A 24,351-nucleotide genomic window follows, 5' to 3' on the forward strand; every position below is an offset into this window, starting at 1 on the left:
GGGGGCCCACCCACCGGGAGCCAGCAGGCAGAAAGCTAGCCAGCCCGAAGGCTGGCGCTCCCCGCCCACAGCTCCCTGTGCGCCGGAAGCATCCAGGAAGGTTCTTTTTTAATTGTGACTGTTTGGGGTTCACATGCTTCATTCATCTGTATGTTAAATTTCTTTTTTTTTTTCTGGTACTGGCAATCAAATTCACGACCTTGCGCTTGCCCGGCAAGCGCTGTGCTGCGGAGCTAAATCCCCAGCCCCTAAATTGTTTTATTTTATTAGGAAAGTTTTCAGCTATTATTTCAGCAAACAGATTTTTTATGGTGTTTGTGCTATCTTCTGACTTTTTGCTAACTCCAGTTTATCTTAATTAGCTTTCTTTGCATCATCTTGGACTTTTGGACACATTTTGGTCTTCTCTTGTTTTTAAAATGCCTCTCATTAACTGGTTACTGATAACAGCTTTGTTGTCTAAATCTGAGACTCTGTCCTTACTTGATCACTTCCGCTGCCCATACTTCCAATAGACGTTTTAATCATCTGAATTTCTATTTAGAGCCCCTTTTTGGCCTCTGATCCTTCTTATGCATACCATACATGTTCTGTGTCATTTTGTTTAGCTTTTCTATCTTTTCATTAGTGCATTCTTTAAACTAGCTGATTATGTTCTATAGTTGACCCAATGTCTTGTTACTTATAACTTCTGTTATCTTGCCAATTGCCCTATTGAACTGTTTTATAATTTACTCTCATACTATTTTGGATAATTTGGGTGTGGAGCGTTTGTTCTCCCCTTTGATACCCTATGCATCAGCTTCATGGGATTTGGGAATTTTTGGAGGCATTTTGTTGGTTTGGTTTCTCATGTTTCTATGTTTGTTGGTTTATTTTGTTTTGAGGCTTATGGGTTTATTGCAGTGGAATTTTTTTTTTCTTAGTATGGAGAACTCTTTAGTTAATTTCTCCCTTTCAGTAATATTTTCTGGGGATGGTTAACTACTGAACTTAGTCTCTGTCCCAGGATTCAACCATCTCAGTTTACTTAATATGAGAGATTGCAGTGTGTTTGGCCCAATACCCAGTTCTCCCAGAATAGACTGCAGTGTTGTTAATGACCCCTAGGCAATTTAGATATTGGTACTCAGGAAAAGCAATTAAAATCAATAGCTATGACACTTTGGCTATAGTGATTAAATCAGCATCATTTATAGCATTAAATACAAACTGAATATTGACAAACTTTAAGGAAGAATGAAACATCCCTTTTGTCCATGGAAAAGATATCTGTAATTATAATGTGGACAGTAAGACAAACCAAATAGTCAGCCATTATTGACCTACAGTAAATATCTACTAAATGGAACACCTTTACCTCTACTAATGATAGAACAGTACTTAAAAGCAATAGCATGAAGTTAACCATTTATTTACTGATTCATGAAGTTTAACTGTACTAGTTAAAATTGAGAGGGTGAGGAGCTGGAGGATGAATAAAAACAAAATTTAAAAAATTCATCAATGAGATTTGAGGAGGAGAGAAAAGTAGGAGAGAGGGTCTTATTAAGGAATAAAAGAAAATTAAGTGATAGAGAATAGCTACTGGAAAGAATGAACACAAAAAAGAAGAAAAAAGATAAATAGCAAAAACAGGAGATTAAAGAGAGAAGGAAGAGAAAAGAAGTTATGAGGGAAAAAGGCAAAAGGGAAAAAAAGAAGCTAAAAGAAGAGAAAAGCTAAAGTGAGGGAAAAAAGCTTCTAACCCCCGCCAAAAACCTGATGAAAAAGAGATAAAAAAATACAAAATAAGAAAATAAAAAAAATTCCATCAAAAAAAAAAAATTCCTGTGTTACTGAATGAGTGGTTTCTTTCCACAATCTGTGGTCTTTTGATCCAGCCAGGTATGATTTTCTCTGCCTGGCTTCTGGTCCTGTGGGTCTTTGAGATGCCCTCCTTGTACTGGAGGCTGCTCTGCCCATTCATCCCAGAGTGTGGTTACCTCAAGGTAAGGCGTGTCCTTGCGCCTGTTGGTAGATGGGGATTGCAACCAGCCCTCTGTTCTCCCCTGGATGTAGGTCTCAAAATGGGGGTTCAAGTGGGCTGTTGGACTGAGTGTTGACAGTCATGGGGTCTGTTTTCTTCCTTCCTTTTCTGGAATTTGTCTTTGTCCAGGATCAGTAGGTTAGTTAGTTTTTGCCTCTGCTGCCTAGTGCTGTGCTCCTCTGGTTGAGGGGAGGCCTTGCTCTTCTGCTGCAGGTCTGCTTTAACTGGTTTCCTTTAAATGGAGTTTTTAGTATCTATAGGAATGTTGAATTTATCTTGTATTTATTGTGTATATCAGTGATCATCATGCGAACGATTATGTCAATTTTAAGAGTAAGCTATGTTTGTTGTACTGTAGCAGTCCATCATCCCTTTTGTCTTTTTGAAATTGCTTACAATTTTGATTACTTGAAAGAAATGTGAAATAAAACTAAATAACTTCCTTTTTCTCCTTTCTTCCTTAGAATCAAGTTTCTTACTGGGAAATGCCCAAATTGTGGACTGGCCTGTAGTTTATAGTAATGACGGTTTTTGTAAACTCTCTGGGTATCATCGAGCTGATGTCATGCAGAAAAGCAGCACTTGCAGGTAGGTAACAGAACAATTTAGGAATCTTTCCTAAAATTGAAAAAATTCTGAAAGGTGCCAAAAGGGTTATGTTTACTCAGTCCAATATAGAAACTAATGGGTAAGAATTATATTAGAAAATTAAAAAGACCACTTTGGTAATGGAGATATATAATTTAAGAGCCATTGTTTCTTTTTCAAAGAAAGGAATTTTCGCATATCTAAATTAATTCATTTCTTCAGATTTTTTTTGGTGAGCTGCTGTGAGGCAGGAGCTAGCGTAGGTGCTAGATGATCAGAGGAGCATCTGGATCAGAGATCCAGATGGTACCAGCACCTGTGGAGCAGCTGAAATTGTCCTTAACAAAGCAGAGTAAACTTCCCCAGCCAAGCAGAACATGGTTCCTGAACATTTACAAAACATGAAAATGAATCCTTAACATCCTGCATCAGTCATGTGCTTTTGAATGTTGGCTCCTTGTACCGTTGCTCTTTTGTTTGTCCTATATAAAATGGAATCTAAAGCCCAGTGTGATGGAACATACCCATAATCCCAGCTCTCTGGGAGGCTGAGGCAGGAGGATTGCAAATTCCAACCCTGCCTGGGTAACTTAATGAGACTCTGTCTCATTAACCCTTTTTATAAAAAATAAAAAGGGTTGGGGATGTAGCTCAGTGCAAAGGCCCTGAGTTCAATCCTCAATACTGACAAAGCAAAACAAACAAAGATAGAAACACCAAGTGGAATCTGACGTTATCTGACATTTACATTACTTACGATACTTTTTAAAAAGTAGGTCATTTCTGCAAGTTTAAAGAGGGTATTTTAATAAAAGGGCACCAGAAAAAAAAAGAATAAGACACTATATATAAGGTTCCAATTTAGATCTAAAATTCAGTAAGACCATATGGGATGCTTTTTCTTAGTTTAATTTTTCTTTAAAGCTCTCACTTAACTAAGCCTTGACACCAAATTATACTAGCATTGAAAAAGATCTGAATTTCTTTTCTAGTTCAAATCCTGTTTTTCAGATGGAAAACTCAGGTAAACCTTTGTCAAGGGTCCTGCCCAGGGAAACACAAGGGTTATTTATTTATTTATTTTTTCTTTACTTGGTTATGCGGAGCAGTCATTCGTTCCTCCCACAATAGGGATTTTATATCAGTGTGCCTAAACCCGACTCTATACATAGGAATCACTCAAACAGCTTTTGCACAGCAGAAACTCCTGTATCTCTTAACTCTGTTCAATCAGAGTTACTCAAAGTAGGTAGACTGGGCCAGTAGTTAGTATTTTTAACCAGGAGCTTAGATATTCTGGTGCTTACCCCGGTTTGAGAAATAATCTGTTCAAACATCCTTGTTGGTCACTTACCTTCCTCCCACTGTCCTCATTTTCCCTCTGCTAGCTATTCCTCATTCGCTCTTCACTCTCAGCTGTGAAGTTGGTAAATGGGAGCAAGGCGAACCGTGGCCTTTGATGGAGAATCTTCTTTGTGAGCACTGACATCATTGTGCCTTTTAACCAGGGGGTAATCATTTGCTTTTGTGCTGGCACTGTCAGTAAGGCCTGTATTCTACATTCTGTGTCATGCATCGCTACTCCCCTGTATCCCCAGCAGGGTGTAGGTTAGGAAGCAGTGAAGTGCTATGGTCTACATTATCCCGTGCAATGGGCTTGATAAAGAATTTCAGGGACTGTAAATGCTCCCACACCCTTTCTTCTTCTGGACCACTCACATCTCATTTTCATGCTGAGTGTTGTTTCTCAGATGTCATCTTCCGCCTGAAAGTATTTACAGTTCTCTCAACAAGATGGTCTCTTCCTTCTGTGACTTCTCATGGTTCGATGAATTTCCGTTGACATCATTATTGGCTTTAAATTAGGCTGCCTTATCCCTTGGTGTCTTGGGTACTTTTTCATTGCTGGGACAAAATACCCAAAACCCACAAGTTGAAACGGGAAAGGTCTTTCTCAGTGCAGTTTGTAGAACTTTTAGTCTATAGTCAGCTGGCTGCAAGGCGGGGCAGCATGGCAGAGATGCATCACAGAGGAGAACAGTCCATGGCACGATGAGCAGGAAGCAACAAGCAGTTCTCCCTTTTATCCGATCCAGGCTACAAGCTTTTTGGGTGGTGCCACCTGCACGTAGCATGGGCCTTCCCGTTATCCACACTGAGAAGTATGATAAGCCAATCAGTGAACTAACCCAGTATCACACACTCTTAATCCCATCATCACACATCCTAGATCCCACTACCTCTGAAAATCCCTACCTATGACTGCCTGAGGCTTAGTGGGGACAGTTAGATACAGGCCACAGCACTTTGGTTTTTTATTCTCATTGCTTTTGTTGTCATTTCTGAGAAGTATTGCTATTCATCTTTGATATGTTGCAAAACTCTGTGTCCATCCCTTCTTTTGTGCCGTGTATTTCCCCGATTCCCAGCCTGCTTTATTTGGGAAGTGCAGTTTTTTCTATAAAAGGATTCACTGAAAAGAATGCTGGCATATTATATTAATATTCACTTCTTTGAAGGAGTCACAGTTCTCTTCATACTAACAGTACCTGATTAAGTACTTTGAAATCAAGGGCTCCATCTTTTTATGCAGTAAAGAACACAGGGCAGTATTTTATGTCAGTTTTTGTTGCACTAGGTTGGCTTGTTTTGCAATAAGCCCTAACCTAGGTCCCCCATACTTCTGTAAAACATGTTTCTATTTATCACATTTCATCCCAAGTGTTAGAGCATTTGAGGTGGGCGGGGGTGATTTTTGGATTACGTTGAGCATTTTCACTATGCAAGAAGCACGCAAATCTTCCCTGAAGTCTTCTTCACCTATTAGAGACACTGTTTGCAAAATGATCACATTCTGAACATAAACAGTTTTTACTGCTTGCACAAAATGCCAAGTGTGTTTTGCTAATCTAAAAATTGCAGCCAGTTTAAGGCCCACACAGAGCGCAGAAGTCTAGAGTCTGATAAATGAGCAAGTGATATATAAGGTCTGGCAGGGTTTCTTGGAAGCTTGATTTATTTTCATTTGTTCTAAATTTAAACCTCCCCATCCCCCTTTAAAAATTAAAGCGTACTCATTTTATGCTTACTGCAGCGTTCTTTAGGAAGAGTAGAGACCTGGAAACAATCAAATATCTAGTTGTACAAGGTATGTTAAAAGATATTATGTCAAAGCCCTAACTTTTTAGATTGTGTCAGAAGGATAACACTGGAAAAGGCTAATTCTATACTATCAAGTTAAAAAATACCTCAAACAAAACCCCCTAGAAAAACCACTCCCAAACAGCTTACAAAACAGAAGTATCTGCATCACGCTTCTGGTTTTTAAAAAACATACAGCCTTTTTTCTTGCAGGTAAATAATTATAATTACCTATCATATATTTTAAAAAAACATTTAAATGTGAATTATTTTATGGGGAGATAAAAGACATTTTTATTTTTACAATATCAGAAATCTAAGTTTTCCAACTTCTGTTTTTAAAATCTTTTTCGTTTTTTTGTCCTTTCCAGCCCCGTCCCACTGGACAGAATCAAATTAAGCATGCATCTCAGTTTGTTACAATATTATCATTGTGCTATCTTTATTTCCTTTTAAAAATGTCTTTTCTGCTTCATCTCATCTCCCTATTTGGTTGTGTTAATTGTATGTCTTTTTACTCAACTTCTATTTATTTAATATGTACAGTCCTGATGTAATGCTACTTTCTGTATGTTCCTTTTTTAGATTGTCTACATAACTGCCCCCATTGCTGCCATGAAGTAACATACATATTTAACTCTTTTTATTCAACATTATGCTTTTGAGATTTCTTTATGTTTTTGCACCATAATTGATTTCCTTAGGTCTGGGTGTTGTCCAGTGCTCCAGGGTCTTTGCAGCTTTCCTGTGTCTATTCATTTTGTGGGGCATAGACTCCTAGTTCTGATGCTTTGCTACCTCAAAAGACTGGGAGATAAACACCCTCAAACACATCTTCTGTGGCCTTGTATGAGCTTAACTCTGTGCCCAGAGTTGGGATTCATGCATAGTAGAACAGGTGCAGAATTCTTAAATTAAGTGCTCTCAGGGTGCTATCCAGAGTGGCTTTTGATTTCTACTTTTACCAGCCCTCAACAAGAGTTCTGGTTTTCTGATTCCTTACTATGTGATAATATTATGTAAGCTTCTAAAAAGTTTATATATCCTAGGTGCTGTCTTATTTTTATTTTAGCTAAAATTAAAAAAAGAACTATGTCATATTAGGATTCCTGGGAATTTCAGATATATTCCTTTTGTCTCTAATGACTGAATTTCCAACTCTTGGCCTCTTCTGCTGTTCATTAGAGGATGCAGAAAATAGTGCATGTTTTGAGGAGATTATAAATTTTGAGGGAATGACATTTAAAAGCATATGAGCTCATTTGATGGTTCTTAAGATGCTCTGACATTTCAGACATATTGTCATAGTTTACGTAGGAATCACTTGAGCCTTTTAGTTTTCATGAATCCGCCACTTTAGGAAAACCTAGTAGACCTTTGTGTTTTTGGATAGAGGGATAGAAGGGTGAAAAGGGCAGTCAGGCAGTGTGGGTAGAGAGCATTGAGGGATAAAGAGATACTTTTAAATACATTCTTTTGGAAGGCTATTAATAGTCCCTTACCCAAGTTATCAAATTAGACGAGGGAGCAGAGGTATTAAGAGATATATTATTGAGTGGATTGCACAAGCAGTTTTATCAATACAGGATTGCCTTGGCAGACGACAAGAACACACCACCCATGATTTATGTAAGTCAGTATGGCTCCATTTCACTAAGAGTTCTGTGGCGCTGAAGAGGTACCTCTGTGATGTCAGATGTGTAGGTTAGAGACCTACAGTGCCTGGTTTTCCTTAATTACATGTCATGGATCTACTCCTTAGGACTCTATCTAATCCTTTAAAAACTATATAAAGTAATGCTTTGCAAAACCGTTGGTTACGATCCATTGTATAAAGTAATGCCTTTGAAAATTACCTCTTCCAGATTTTGAAGGCTGAGTTCTTGTTTGTTTTAAAATTTTCCTGTTTTACTCTCACTCAGGCTTTTTTTTGGTCCTTTGACTGCAGATCTCCACCTTAGCCTTTATAATGGTTCTACTGTTGGAGCCAGTTATGAGCTGGAGACCGCATTTTCCCACCACATTAAGTCAATAGGCGCTGGTTCTCAGGGGGAGCCTTCGCTACTCTGTGAACTATAGCCTGCACACAGTATTACCCTTTATCATCCGTGGTTGGGTGCTTGTGGTGTTTTAGTCTAGCATCGATTAGCATGGCTGCCCAGTAGTGGAGTAAGATAGGTTGGTGGACTTCATGATTAGGTTATTTATTGTTCAGGGTTATAAGGTTTTTTCCCCCTTAGAAGTCTATCAACCATGGTGGCCATCCTTACTGTTAGGTGTAATGAAGCCCATTTGTGAGATTTTCATGTCAAAATGAGGAGTCCAAGAATAAATCCTGCTGTAAGCCAAAGCCATTTGTTCCCCAACATTTTTTAGGATAGATATCCATGAAAGATAATCGGATATGTAGGTCAGTGACATATGATGTAGGCCAGTCCTAAACTAAACTCATGCTGACTCCCAAGACCACCAGTCACTTTTGAGGCAAGAAAGTGGCCAGATGATACAGGGGCAGACTGAAGCAGGAGCTGGGCTCCTCAAGGAAGAAGGTCCCCATAGATGTAGATCCCCCTCTAGGACACGGTCACAGTATCTGTTAGCAGACATGGCCCAGTCTTTCTAGAATGTCAGAAACCATGGGAGTAGGGCTGAGAATGAAGGTCCTTCTAATCCCACCCACAGGAAGCCTTCCAGTACTTTCAACCACTGCATAACACATTATAATTTGTAACTTTGTACACAGTATCCTCTTTAATTTTCACCATTTGACTTATATTGATATTATTATCCTTTTATTGATGAGGAAATGGAGGGTTAGAGGTTACATGACTTAGTCTATGAATTACAGTTTGCCAGTAGTCCTCCAAGTGTGAGGGGCCTCTGTTATATTATGGTTGCTCAGTAGTATAGCAGAGATAGATCACTTTTGCAAAACCAATTTTATTTTCCAATAAAATAACAGTGCAGTGTTAAGAGTTATTTATAATTGACTTGTCATTACTACCACAATTCCACAAAGCTTGGTATTGTGTTTAGGAGAAGCAACTGAATAATATATATTATGCATATATATAATGTTACCCATATATAATTATATATGGATACATAATATTATATATAATATAATAGCTCTATATAATATATTATCCATCTATATATTATCATATATAATATATAATATAATATATCACATATAACATAATATATAAAATATAATATATTATCTGTATATTATATATAATATATATAATACAATATAATATCTCTATATAGTATATATTATTCATCTATATATTATTCAGTTGCTTCTCCTAATACATATATTCACATCTATATGTTTTAATATGCCCAATATATGCTCCTTGGTCACATTTAGTAGAAGACATCATAGAAGAAAATTATAAATACTTCTAAAAGATAACTACTTCTAAAATGTATGTTTCCTCAAATTCTATTAACCACTCAAAGACTGTACTGAGCTGCAGTCATCCTGGGTCAGACTTGGAAAAATTGTGGTGAGCCATTCAGCATCAGCATGTCACAAAGCCAAGCAAAAAAAAAAAAAAAAGTGCTCAATCCACAGAATGTGGGATCATTTATTCAGTCAGTATTGTGTGGACAATTTTGAGTGGAAATACTTTTAAATTTGAATTAACCTGCAAACTCCCCACTTTGGGAGGATGGAGAGTACGTCTCACAATACTTTAGAGTCTCTTTTCAAATTTCTTTTTATTATTTAGCTGTTGTCTTTTACTACATCAAGATACATTCTGTCTCTGGAAATGGGTGACATCAGACTTAACATGAACAGTCTGCATCGAACAATGTAGGAAATAGAAGGGTTTTAAAACATGTTCATATTTTAATCATGTGGGATTTTTTTTCTTAAGAATCTTCATTTTCCTATTTTCGTCTTGGAAGAGTTTAACTAAGGAATATGCACCATAGAGTCTCATCGTTTACTTTAAAAATTGTTTAATTCAATCTTCAAAATTTTAATATTCTCAGACCTGTGTTATATTTCTTCTTAAGTGGCAGTTTCTTTGTTTCTTTTAACTTTTTTTTTTATCTTACTAGACTTAATTTTGCACAATTATTAGCGAAGTTGCTTTCTCCATGTGCTTTCTTTATATTAGGTATGATCAAAATATATGATGAATATTCAGGTTTTTAGAAAAATTTTGTTGCAGTAAAAGACACATCACCATGCATTCCCCTTAGAATACTCTCTTTGCTTCAAACACACTTATCCTATCATTCTTGCTACATTCTGAAGAAGTTCCGGAAGTTCTTTTTCACGAGTGTCTCTGTGCTATCATGGCTGCCTTTATGTCCTCCATTGATTGAAAATGTTTACCTTTCATGGTCATTTTGACTTTGGGGAAGAGCCATAAGTCTCACAGAGTGCCAGATCCTGTGAATAAGGTGGATGAAGACTCATTGTAATGCTTTTACAAATCCGTCTTTCCACTGGAAGGACTCAGGAACATCATTCTCTTTATCTTTGATCACACCTTGTAAAGACATCCATGAAAGAAGACTTCCAGAACTGCTTCAGGAAGTGGCAAGACTGGTGGGATAAGTGTCTTCAAAGCAATGGGCAGTATGTTGAGGGGATATTTTATTGTAATGAATTTTTGAAAATGTAAATATTTGCCTTATATTTTGATCATACCTTGTATGTTTTTGTGCTGGTTAATTGTGAATATTGTGTTTTAGTTTACGAATCAAAAACCTATCACTTAGTAGTAACAGTGCAAATCTGCCTCCCTCTCTTTCTTCCTTTCTTCCTGCCTTGACCACAGTTCACTTAGTTTCCCTTGTCTTAAACTTTTAAATGTTTGTCCTTACTATAAATAGTGAAAGTAAATGTAAAAATCTGGCTAACTAAAATTCATGTGTCTAGAAGAATATTCTTTGGTGGAGAGTAGCTCTCTAAAGAATTGTAATTTAGCTGTTATAATTTCCAGAGATTTCCATAAAACTCTTATGACCTGAAATTCACTTGTTGACGGAACAGCATATTGTAATGCTTGCTCAGGGCTAGATTCTTAGTTTTCCTGTATTAATACAAAGGTAAGATTATGGAGTCTGAGTCTACCATTTTGTTCTGAGATCTTTTACTTATTTTATTATTATGAAGATAAAATTTTTCTTTTAAAATATTAATACAGTGTAAAAACTGGAGGGTACAGATTCCTCAATGGTGAGGCACTCTTTAGGCTGCTTATCTACTTCTTTTTATTTATTAATGTCTAGAATTTTAGTTGCTTAGGTTAGTGTTGTAGAAGATGAGTTTCACTTATCCTATAACTTTCAGTTCTAATGTGGTATTGCTATTGGATCCTGCTAGATTTGATAGGTTCTTGTTAACAAACTATGCCTGTCATGCTGAGTATTTTATAAATTGGTAAATTGAGGCACAAATTTTCCATGAGGATGACTTACCTTCAACTTCAGGGGCTCTCTTTGAGTGGATGTCTTTTAGGACTTGATGCCTAATTTTGTGTAATGATTTTCTACTCTTTTTCTTAAAGAGAGCCCCACAGATTGTGCAGGTGTTAGGTGCCATTACACTTGGATATGTCTCTGGCCAGTAGGCCAACTCCTTGAACGCTGGAAGAAAAGTATACCAAAGATATATATTAACCTTTCAAAAACTTAAGGTATCTAGCAGTGCACATATTCTTTTCTGGTGAAAGAAATGATCAAACTATGTGGTATGATAAAGAGCAAGATGATGTCTCTAAAACTGACGCTCAAACAACAGTTGAGAGTTTCAGGAATGGAGTTTTAGAGATGTATAGCCCCAGATGAGTTAAGTCTGTTTTGTAGATTGTGATACTTTTCTTGAGGCTTTCTTGCAAAAACACACTGTCATACATTAGAAAACCACATTTTCTCTTCTTCCTTTCTAGGTTTTCTTTTATTGTATTCCTGAGGATTGACCTTGTGTCTTCACACAGCGAGTCAACCTCCATTCTTTTTTATTTTTTATTTTGAGACAACATCTCCCTAAGTCGTTTAAGTTGCTCAGGCTAGGAATAAACTTCCAGTTCTCCTGTCTCAGCTTTCCAGAGTGCTGGGATTATAGGCATATACCACCGTGCCTGGCTGAAAATTTTTCTTTTTAATTAACACACAGAATTATATATGTTTCTGGGCTACAGTGTGTTCTTTCAATACTATGCAAACACAGTGTCTACTAATCAGATTGGAGCAATTAGCAAGTCCATCTCCTTATTTCTTTATGTTTAGATCTTTCAAGCTCCCCTTTTTATTCTCCATAAAATAGAGAATAAGTTACTGTGAACGACAGTCACTCTGTTGTGTAACAGTAGAACGCATTTCTCCCAATTGTTTTGGTACCTGTTATTCAACCTCCATTTCCCTTTTCCTCTTCCCAACTTCTAGCAATTCCTATGCTGTTGTCTTCCACTTTGAGATTAACTTTTTTAGATTCCACATAAGAGAGAGAACATGTGGTACTTTTTTTTCTGTGTCTAGTTTATTTCACTTACATAATGTTTTTGCGGCGCATCCATGTGCTGCAAATGGGCAGGATTTTTAAAAAATGACTTAATAATATTACATTATGTATAAATATCACATTTTCTTTATTTAGTCATCTATTGATAGATACCTAAATTGATTCCACATCATGGCTATTTGTGAATAATACTGCAGTAAATGTGGAAATGCAGGTTTTTCTTTAGTGTGCTGATTTCACTGCCTTTGGATATATGTTCAGAAGCAGGATCGCTAGATCATATAATAGGTCTACTTTTATTTATTTTAGGAATATACATACTGTTTTCCATAGTGGCTGTACTAATTTACATTCCCCCTAGTGGTGTATAAGATTTCTCCTCTCTGCATCCTTATCAGTATGTTTTTTTTCTTTTTAAATAATAGCCATTCTAATTAGAGGGAGATGATATTTCACTGTGGTTTTGATTTGCATTTATCTGGTGGCTAGTGATGTTGAACTACGATTTTTTTTCATATAATTGTGGGTCATCTGTATTTCTTCTTTTGGGAAGTACTACTCAGCTCATTTGTCTATTTTTAATTGAATTGCTTTTTTGTGGTTGAGTTTTTTATGTATTCTGGATATTAATCCTTTGTCAGATAAATAATTTGCCAAGCATTTTCGCCCATTTCATATTTTGTTTCTTTACTTTTTGATTGTTTCCATCCTGCAGTATGTCTTGAGGTCAGATATTGAGATGGCTCTAGTTCTCTCTCTCTCTCTCTCTCTCTCTCTGTGTGTGTGTGTGTGTGTGTGTGTGTTTCTTGCTCAAGAATGCCTTGGCTCTTTGGGATCCTTTGTGCTTCCATATACATTTTAGGATTTTTTCCTGTTTCTTTGAAGAGCACAGTTGATATTTTGATGGGCTTTTATGAAATCTGTAAGTCACTTTGAATCATATGGACATTTTGCCAACATGTGAGGTCTTTCTCTATGTTGTTGTCTCCTTCAATTTCTTTTTTATTTTGTAATTTTCATTATAGAAGTTATTTATCCCTGGGTTAAATTTGTTCCCAGGTATTTTGAGTTTTTTAAAATTTTGGCAGCTACAAATAGGCTTACTTTCATTATTTCTTTCTCAGCAAGTTTGTCAGTCATGTATAAAATTGCTAATGATTTTTGAGTGTTGATTTTGTATGCTGAAATGTTCCTCAATTCATTTTATCAGGTTTCATCGTCCTTTGGTGGAGTCTTTAGGTTTTTATGTATATGTAGAATTGTATCCTTTGGAAACAAGAATAATTCCACTTCTTCCCTTTCTGCTTGTATGCGTTTTTTTTTCCCTTTCGCTGGCCAAATTGCTCTTAGTAAGACTTCCATCTTGTGTTGAATATGGATGGTAAAGTGGATATCCATGCCTTATTACAGATCTTATGGGAAACACTTCCAGCTTTTCCTTGTTTAGTGTATTACTGTGGGTTTGTCATCAATAGCCTTTGTTAGACTGACATATGTTTCTTCTATACGTAATTTGTTCAAATTCTTTTTTTTTATCATGAAGGCATATTGAATTTTATTAAGTGGGTTTTCTTCATCTCTTGAGTTTATCATATGGTTTTGTTTTTTGTTTTGTGGATGTAATACATTTTTTTATTGATTTGAGGATGTTGAACCAACTTTGCATCACTGAGATAAATCCTACTTGATCATAGCGACTGATATTTTAGGTGTACTGTTCGATTTAATTTGCTAGTATTTTCTTGAGAACTGTTGCATCTGTGTTTGTCAGAGATACTGATGTGTAGTTTTCTGTTTTTGTCCTTTGGTTTCTGCATCAGGATAACACTGTCTTCATAGAATGAAGAGTGCCTTACTTTTCAGTTTCTTTTGAAGTACAATTGATATTATTTCTTTTTAGAAAGTTTGTAGAACTCAGCAGTGAGGCCATGTCTTGTGGTTTGTGTCATAGGGTTTTTTTCAGACGTGGCTGAGTGTGTGGCTCATAGTGCAAAGCTGGGATTAAAGGTGCTGGGATTAAGGCTGGGTGATTGTTGTATCAGTCCAGCGATTGGATTGGTGCTGCCCTAGTCCCGGTAGACTGTACAAGATAAAGGACAGAAAGAAGCTTGTCACACTCCCTCTTGTTGCTTTTGCTGTCTGCCACTGCCATTTTACCCCTTTGCCCCTTTGCCCTACTGCCATTTTGCTCCGCCCCGCCTTGGAGACAGCCGAAAATGGACTGAAACCTCTACAAACTGCAAGCCAAATAAACCTCTCATCCCTTAACTTTGGTATTGGGTATTTTGTCTCAGCAATAGGAAAAGTAACTAAGACCCCATCTGATCCTGGGCTTTTTCTTTGTTGAGAAAATTATTATTACTGAATTAGTCTTGCTGCTTACTGTTGATATACACAGGTTTTATGTCTTCATGGCTTATTTTTGTTGCTTACATGTTCCCAAAATCTTATCAGTTTCTTCTGTGTTTTCTAATTTATTATGTTTAGCTGTTCACAGTAGTACTTAATGAGCCTTTGTATTTCTAAGGTATCAGTTGTAATTCTCATTCATCTCTGATTTTATTTTGAGTCTTCTCTTATTTTTCTTGGTTAGTATAACTAAGCGTTTATTGATTTTGTTAGATTTCCAAAATTCAATTCGGTTTCATTAGGCTTTTGTTTTGTTGTTTTAGTCTCTAGCTTGTTTATTTCTCCTCCAACCTGTGCTATCTCTTCCCATCTATAAATTTTGATTTAGGTTTGTTCTTACCTATTAATTTTGCTTGCATGCATCTTTCTTCTTTTGATGTAAGCATCAGCTGTGATAAACATCCCTCTTAGCACTGCAATATCCCTGAGTTTTGGTATGTTGTGCTTATGTTTACATTTCATAAATTTTGTCATTTCTTTTTGATTTTTTTCCAGTGACATGCTGTTTGTTCAGCAGCATGTTGTCTAGTTTCTACATATCTGTACAATTTAAAAATTTCCTTATGCTGTTGATTTCAGTTATTTCTGTCATGTCAGAGAAGATATATATGATGTATAATTCTTTTTGAATTGTTGAAACTTGTTTTGTATCCTGGTTTACAGTCCCTTTTAGATAGTGTTCCATTTATCGAATTGTTTGTTGTAACTGTTGGATGACATGTTCTATACATGTCTGATAGGTCCGTGTGGTCTGTAGCATAGTTTATATCTGATTTTCTTGACTTTTTGTCTGTTTGATCTGTCCTTTATGAAAGTGGAGTGCTGAAGTCCTCAGCTGTTACTGTATTATAGCTTGTTCTTCCCTTTAGCACCGATGGCATGTGCTTCATAAAATTAGGTCCATATGTATATGTGTACTTTATTTGACTTACTGATCTCTCCAGTTCCAAGATTTCTCTTTGGTTCTTTTCCATGATCTCTAGCTCTTTAATGAATTTTTTATTCATTTTGTGAACTGCCTTCCTAATTTTATGGAATCATTTGTCTGTATTCTCTCGCATTTTGTTGAACTTCCTTTGAATCATTCTTTTGAATTTTTGTTTAGGCATTTTTCCAATTTCTTTTCCTTTGGAATTTGTTGCACCTTGGGATGCATCATACTACTTTTTAAAAATACTTTTGTGACCCTATGTTAATATTTTCACATCTGGTAAATGAGTTGTTTTTATAAATTTCATAGGGTGACTTCCATATAAAAGAAGCTTTAGACTAGAGAGTCAATTTGGTAAACTATGTTGGCTCTGGTTCCAGGTGGACACACTAGTGCAATCTCTGTATAATGTCTTCAGATGTAAGCAGGGGTTGTGGGTGCAATGCATGTAGTAGTGGAGTTAGAAAGTCCCTCTCTACAGGCTGTATGGGACGAGGATGTCTTATCCACCCCAGTGGATCCCAGCTGGTCTGGTACAGTGCAGGAGCGTGTTTGCCAGTCTCCACGAGCTACAAGGGGATGGGACTACTCCAGCAGGATTCTGGATAGGTGTGATGCAGCTCCCATGGCCACAGCGCATCTATAATATAGAGTGCATCTCTTGATCTCCAGGACCTGCATGAAGTGGATCCACTCTAATAGGATGGGAGGGTGAATCACACAGGCCAGAGGAAGTGGAGTGAGGTAAGGTTTGTTCTCAAAATAACATTGTGCAGCAACATCCTAGCTAAGGGAGGTTCCCTGTCTTGGTTACTTTTCTCTTGTTGCTGAGACAAAATACCCAACGCCCAAAATGAAGGAAGGAAAGGTTTATTTAGCTTACAGTTTGTGGAGGTTTCAGTCCATACTTGGCTGGCTCCGAGGCAGAAGACAGCAAAGCGACAAGAGCAAAGGGAGATAACATTGACCGGGAAATTCAAATTGAACATAAATGAACCTTCAGGAGAAATAAACAATCATGGGGTGTCACACTTGTACCTATTTGAAATGATGCGAATGCAAGTGTGTTACAAAAAAGATCAAACAAACTGAAACCATGTAATATGTACTTAATACTCAAAGGAAACAATAGTAAAATATTTATTTAAAATACAGTAATTTAACATAGTAGATCAGTTGAGTGTTAAATTCTTTTATTTCTTTGTAAAAAAAAGACAGGCAATTCCTTTGAACAACACTTGCCTCATCGTAATGTTACTTGAGATACAAAGAGACCATATTTTCTATCTCTTTGAAAATTATGAGATTACTTTCTGCATTACAGTCAATATCAAATAGTTTATGTGTCTACTTTGGTTGTCATGCACCATCTGCTTTTACTGCCTGACAGGGACCTGTTTATCATTTTCCTCAAGCCACTTTCCTCTTTGATGCTGATGGGTCCCCTTCACTGAGTTCCTGGGGCTGTATAACTGCAGCTTCCCTTTCGGCAGCAGGGGCAGCACCCCATGATTGTTTATTTCTCCTGAAGGTTCATTTATGTTCAATTTGAATTTCCCGGTCAATGTTACCGTACTTCATTCCTTGGGTGTACTTAAAATGTTATTGACCGATTCTTGCTTCTAAGAATCCATTTTTGTAAAACGCTACATTGTTTGTCACTGAGAGATGAAGAAGCAGCCGAGTACATGCTTTGCTGTCTGTGTGTGGGGTAAACAATAGGTGCATGGTTACCAATCATGACAAGCTTTTGTAAGGAAGAATGTAATAGGTCATTGATCTCATTCATCTGCTAGTGAAAGTAGTTCGTCCTTATCTGGTGGACATGTTCCAAGACTTCCAGTGGATGCTTGGAGTCATGGGTAGCACCAATCACTACATATTCTATGCTTCCCTCTCTTAGATTACATTCTATGATAAAATTTAGTTCATAAAATAGGCCCATTAAGAGAACAATCACTAATAATAACAATAAAAATAAAACAGAACAATTATAACAATACATTACTAAAATTACGTGAACATGGCTTTTCTTTCGTGCTCTCAAAATATCTTATGGTACTTTCACCTTTTCCCTTTAATGAAGCATCTTATAACTTCTCTTTATTATATCTGAATTTCTGGAGTCACTCTTTTCATGTGTTAGGGCCTTATTAAGTAAAATAGGGCTAACTAGAACACAGACACTACAGAATCGCAATACAGTAGTTAATTTAATAACCAGGATGGCTAGTAAGTGACTACCCAACACTTACGGGTGCGTAGCATGGAGAGTAGGGAGACCCTGGACAAGGGTTGCTTCACATCGTGGATGGATGAGCAGGCTGGTGTGGAATTGCATTGTGCTATTCAGAATGGTATCCGATTTCAAATTTACGCATTGTTTATTTTTGCCCTGAATGTTTTTGGAGCGTGACGGACCATGGGTAACTGAAACCATAGAAAGTAAATCAATGGATTATGGGTGATAAATGTTTAGCTATTTGTAGCCTGAAGACTTAGCAGTGAAGTTTGTAGTTAGTAACTGTAGTAGTCACAGTCAATATACTGTGGGAAATGAAATTTGAGTTGTGTTTTTGTGAAACTGCTATTTAATCCAGTATAATTGAAATCTGTGCCTGTGAGAAATATATAAAGCAGGGAGTCCCCCTGTCTCGTTCTCTCTCCATATATATGGAATATATATATATAGTATCTGTTGAGAAATGTCTAATGTAGATAATATATATATTGTTTCCCTATCATCTATCTATCTATCTGACTTGCAAAGCTAGCTGTCAGCAAGAAGTTTTGCAATCATAATTAAAACATGGTTTAAAAAATCTGATTTAACATTTTATTATGTGTATGTATTCAGCAACATTATGTTGCTAACCTCACGTATACACAAACGGTTTAAATATTTTAGTTTGTTGTGTGGGAGCAACAGTGTGTTTTGTAAGCAAATTGAAATACTTAATAAAAGATGACTGTATGATTTTATATAACAGTTCAAGAGCAAAACAAAACTAAAAACATTATTTTTGCTTTTACAGTTTTATGTATGGGGAACTGACAGACAAGAAGACCATTGAGAAAGTCAGGCAGACTTTTGACAACTACGAGTCAAACTGCTTTGAAGTTCTTCTGTATAAAAAAAATAGTAGGTATTCCTCTTTCATGAGATGAGCCACCTCTTTCTTAGTGGGATGTTGTAGTAAATGGTAGTTCCTCTACCTTATAGCTGACATTGATTAGTCTTTCTTTTGGCCGAGGGAGGGGTTACTGATTTAATTAAATTAATAAATGATATTACTTATGATACACAGTCTTTTGAAGAATGGAAGAAAATGTGTGTCTTATTTTAAAAATTTTGTTGTAAATTGATAAATTATAGTTGTACATATTTATGGGGTACAAAGTGATAATATGATTTAAGAACACATTGTGGAATATTTAAATGAATAATTAACATATCCATAACATCAAATACTTATTTTTTTGTGGAGTACATTCCGGCATTTGAGGTTTTCTCTCTTGGCACTTTTTAACAGTGCACTACTATTAACTGTGAGTTCCATTGCTTTAACTTCCACTTAAATCAAGAATGTATGGTATTTGTCTCTCTGTGCTTCTTATTCATTTAGCATAATCTCCTGTTCCATCCAGCTGATGTAAATATTAGGATTTGTTTTTTTCAGGGATGAATAGTATTCCATTGTGAATATATAGTTTATTTTCTTTTTCAGATCATCTGTTGATTGATAAGTTGATTTCTTAGTTGGCTATTAGGAATTGTGCTGTAGTGAACATTGGGGTGTAGATATCTCTTTGATGCACTGATTTTAAGTCTTTTAGGTGAATACCAGGGGTGGAACTGCTGGATCATACGGTAGTTTTGTTTTTAATATTTTTAAGAGTCTCCATGTAGTTTTCCAGATGAGCCATACTAATTTCCATTCACACCAACAGTGTGTGAGGGCTCACTTGTCTCTATATCCTTGCTAAAGTTTACCTTTCCTCATTTTGATAATAGTCATCTGATAAATGACTGGTGTCCTACTATGGTTTTCATTTGCATTTTCCTGATGATTAGGAACATTCAGCATTTTGTCATGTGCCTGTCGGCCATTTTCATATTGCCTGTTGAGAAGTGTCTATTCAGGTCCATGTCCCTTCGTTTAACTAAGTTATTTGCTTTCTTTCCATTGAATGGTTTGAATTTCTTATATATTTGGGATATTAATCCCTCATCAAATATATGTCTTCCTAAATATTTCTCCCAATCTATATAGTGTTTCTAAATTTTACTTTTTTGTGTGTCATCCAGGAAAATGATAAACTTTCTAAAGTATTGTGATAATAAATAAAACTGACAGAAATTCTTTAATTTCTTTTTATGGTGAGTAGCACACACTGGATATGTGCCATTACCTTTCTACGCAAATGCATGTGGCACGTGAATCTTTGGTAGCTACTTGAGCTGAGTCTTTAAGAACATGGCCTTTGGCTAGGCTTTGACTTTGTTTTGTGGATGGCTGGAGGAAGTCGTCATTAGTTTCAGAAGATGACATTCACATCTGGTACATTGGTATTAATTATTGTAATCTATTCCCTAGGATGAGATTTGTGGATGGTCAGTTGTCCACTATGTAATCATGTAAGGTTCTGTGACACAGATAGAATGTCAGAATTTAATGGGAAAGAAAAACCAATGAGTAAATTCAGTGATGAAGTCCCCTTTCTAATTTGCTTACTTAGTGTGGCTATCTACTTATATTTCTTCTTGGCACTGTCTTAAATTGTGCTTTCTTGAAATGAATAGTTACTCCTTAAGATGGATCAGTTTATTTCATGTTAATGGTCCATGATAGCAAAATCCATTATTACTTTCAGTAAAAATTGATGGTTACTAAATTTTCCCCAAGTTTGGGAAACATTCTAGCTTCATCAGGAAACACTGGTTCTATGTTCAGTGTCAGCTGGATATTGTGGATCATGATCTATCCTATATTCCTTAAAACATTGCTCTATATGGAATACCTGGAATTAAAATTGGATTTTCTTGTTTATTAATAAACTAACAGAGGAATAACAATGACTGCAGGCCTTGCCTCACAGCGGTACATTTGACAGTGGGACCATTTGTCTTTAGTGATTTTACTTAAGGAGTATTTCATGTTCTTCTCTTTCATTTTAGAACCAAGGCAAGAGATCTGTTTGAAGTCATAGCCAAATATCACAATCTAGTTTGAATGATTAGTTCTTTCTTCTGTAAGAGAAATGGCAAGTTGTAGATGCTTTCTAGGTCTTTTTCACTGGATCCAGTACATACTGGTAATTTATAGGTGTCTTATATGCCAAAACCCCCTTTACTTTCCAAATTTTTTGTTAGTCCTTGAACAACTTAGATGCGTACCCCCATACTAGTTAAACAAAATAAACAAATCTTTGTCTAATTTTCAAATGTCAAAGCCAAGTCCTTAGTTTCTGAAAAATACCTTAGTGGAATTCTGTTTTGTTTACTTACTTTAAATCATGTTAGTAATAACTTGAAATTTACATTTCCAAAATTCTTCTGGGACAGTTTAGATAGTTTGGTTATGGTAGTGGATTGAACTTGCTATCCGACTTTTGTTCAGGCCTTTCTGGTTGTTTTCAGACAACCATCTGTGTATGTGTCGATATCTGCTTAGACCCCCCTGGAACTATAGCTTGATTCACACTCTTGTCACTTTTTTTTGTATATTATGTGCATTGGGCTTTACTTTTTAATAGGAAGGATAGGCATTATCTATGCATTATGATGGAGATCTTAAAAGTGGCTTTAAAAATTCTTACAGAGCTGAAAGCTTTGAAATATCAGTTGAAAAAGATACATTGTAACTTTTTGAAATGTTAGAAAAATTTGTGTATCTGTGTAAAACAGTTTTGGAAATGCCTCAGTGCAGGTCCTCCCGACACATCCATGAAGTAATTAGATTAAACACCATTCTGCAAAGGGAGGGAACAGAGTTATCTGGTAGTATGCGTCAGGACTGACATCTTGGTTTGCAGCCTCTGTTCTTTAGGTCCAGTGTTCTGATCAGCAGGGGGCTATTTCTACTATGGTGAAGGAAGCGATACATCTGGGGTGAGGATTTAAATAGCTCTGTGTGCACAGGCGGACCTGGGACAGTGGGGCTACTCCTGGGAACTGATCTCAAAGGCTGCTCTGAATGTCTGGTAGAGGTAGGTTTTTCTGCCCAACTTCCCAGACACCCACAAACCTAGACTGTAAATGGTACTTCACCAGCTGCTTGGCAGATATTCAGCCTACTAGGAGAAGGCTGACCTCATGGGTTAAAAAGCTGAAAAAAAAATTTACCTTGATATTTGAAAGCAGCTTTTAGGATAGTCCTGCTCTTCGAGCATTTATTTGAAAAGTTGCTGTTTTCACGGGAAGCAATGAAATGTAACACCATCTCTTTCTGTTCCGATTTTTAAAGGACCTTGGGAGATGGCTTATTTTTAGTCACTGTTTGTCTTTGTTTTTAATCACTCTTCCTGAAGTTCCATGTGTTAGAACAGCCGTACGATGTGTACATGACATCCGGGGTAGTTATTTGTAAGACTGTATTCCTCGCTCACAGTTCCTGGATACACTGTGTGAAACAAGAAACAGAAAACAAAGGAGAAGCCTCTTTGGGAGATGGTGTAATTCTTTTCAAGGTCCTTGTCTCGTTCTGCAGTCATCTTGGAAAGGACCATGTCCTTCCGTGCGCTGGCTGGCGTACGAAAGACCTGCTGACCAGAACTGAATATTACCATAGGGATCTCCTCTCTACTTCTACTTCTTCTAATAGTTGAGTTGCCTCATCTTGTCTAAATGGAAGATCCCCATTGTACTGACATGAGGTGACTTCTTTTTGAAATACAGGTATGAAGATGCTTCCTGCTTTGTATGAAAAGCCACAAAGAAGCTATCAAGTCTTACCTACAGGCTATTAACAGCTGCATATTTTACTATCCAAATACGAAACCTGACAAAAACCTTTATATTTTTAAAATAGGATATATAAAGGGGCTGTAGTGCATTGTGGCTTGGTGAAAATAGGATGGGAAATGTGTCTTTTGATTCTGATGGAGCATCTCCTCAGTGTTTTATCACTTACTGGTTACTTTTTGAAGACATTTCTCATACTTCTACTTAGCTATTGTTTGTACTTGCCAGTCCCTGGTTTACCAAATCCTAAGCTTTGTATCCTCTGGAACTCTCCTCCATCTGAGTGTATTGGAACTACTCTTTGAAGAAAATGGTGGCAGAATGCAGCCTCATGCTTTGAGTGAGGGGTACAGGAAGCAGAGGTTCACGAGGGGGCCTGTCACGTTGAAGAATTAGGAAAGTGACAATTTTTTCTTGAAGGTTGACTGCAGTGGTTGCAGGTAGAGTGCTATGTGCATCAGGTATCCAGTGTTGTAGCTGTCTTCTCTCTGTGGAGGGGAAGCAGGCAAAGCCATGGAGGTGTCCTGTAAGTCAACCTGACTGATGAGAGGACCTGGGGACAGCAGCAGCCTCAGGTTCCCCCACAAGGCACACTGATCAGAGCGTCAGGTACTGCTGTTGCAGTTAATTGGAAACACTTGTCAAAGTGACAGGAGGGGAGAAGCAGGTTGGGCTGATCGCACTGGGTAAGGCTACAACAGGAAGCTGGTGTGAGCAGTGGCAGCAGAGGGGTCCAGACCTGAAAGTACTGCTGGCCTTACTTAAGTAGCAAGACTACCTTCAGGTGCCTGCCTCGTGAAATGACACCTTGCACTTTACTTTAGAGTTTTTTACTTTTTGGCTTGAAAAATGTGTTTTAAAAATTTTAAACCGTGTTTTAAAATTGGTAGCTTATATAAAATTAAAGGTTTCTTTTAATTCCTCGCAGCAGTGGAAGTCTATCGTCTTGGTGCTAATTCAGGGCATAGCAGTTGGCAGCTAAAGGAATAGGGGAGGCGGGAGCGTGAGCCGTCGCTGTGGCTGTGTCCCATGTATTGCCCTTTCTCTCTGTTTCAGGAACTCCCGTTTGGTTTTACATGCAAATTGCACCAATAAGAAATGAACACGAGAAGGTGGTCCTGTTCCTATGCACTTTCAAGGATATTACGTTGTTCAAACAGCCCATAGAGGATGATTCAACGAAAGGTAACTTTCATAGGAATCACTGCAGTCAGGAAGTAGGCTGTCCTTTACATATCTGCATCTTACTTTAGCAAACTATTGGTTGAACTGGAAAACGAAACTGTACCAGGGGACCCTTCTTTTTCTTCACGTTCATAGTAGTAACACTCAGGATCAGTTTCATTCTGTGTATTATCTGAATGGAAATAGTATGGCTTTGCAAATTTGAAATAGTTCACATGATTAACTGAAATTATAGTAGGATTGGAGATAAAATAGAAGGAAGGAATATCACCGAGTACTGTTGATTTAGAAGCAATGTAAATGAAGTTTCAGCACTACACCATGGTGAGTTTTAGGACCAATTGTACACAGCCTTTTGGAGTGTTTGAGTGAATAGCTACTAGAGCTCAGTTGATGAGTTGGTGGAACTTTGTTGAATGGAATAGACATTTATTAGTTGACTTACTCAGTTTACATATCAGCTTGTATTTTTTCAGTGGTACATTCTCTTGAGTAGAGATTATTGGATTGTGGAAAGTATAATTTTGTCATAAAGAGAGTGGCTAGCAAGTAACAACTCTCCTGAATGGGATCTTATTTACTATTATATATACACACACACACATATATATATA

At 36.9% G+C, this 24,351-nt stretch overlaps 1 protein-coding gene across 1 annotated transcript in view; it reads left to right on the forward strand.

Moving 5' to 3' along the window:
• The window catches only part of Kcnh5 (potassium channel, voltage gated eag related subfamily H, member 5), a 338,297-nt gene that overhangs the window by 37,737 nt on the left and 276,209 nt on the right, over positions 1 to 24,351 (forward strand). Inside the window, exons 2-4 of the mRNA XM_005399159.2 lie at positions 2,494 to 2,617; positions 18,624 to 18,730; positions 23,609 to 23,737. Coding sequence (XP_005399216.1) covers positions 2,494 to 2,617; positions 18,624 to 18,730; positions 23,609 to 23,737 — 360 coding nt within the window. The remainder of the gene's footprint in view (positions 1 to 2,493; positions 2,618 to 18,623; positions 18,731 to 23,608; positions 23,738 to 24,351) is intronic.

Source organism: Chinchilla lanigera, unplaced genomic scaffold, assembly GCF_000276665.1.
Source record: "Chinchilla lanigera isolate Chin_1 unplaced genomic scaffold, ChiLan1.0 scaffold00065, whole genome shotgun sequence".
In the NCBI taxonomy this organism is placed as follows: Eukaryota; Metazoa; Chordata; class Mammalia; order Rodentia; family Chinchillidae; genus Chinchilla; species Chinchilla lanigera.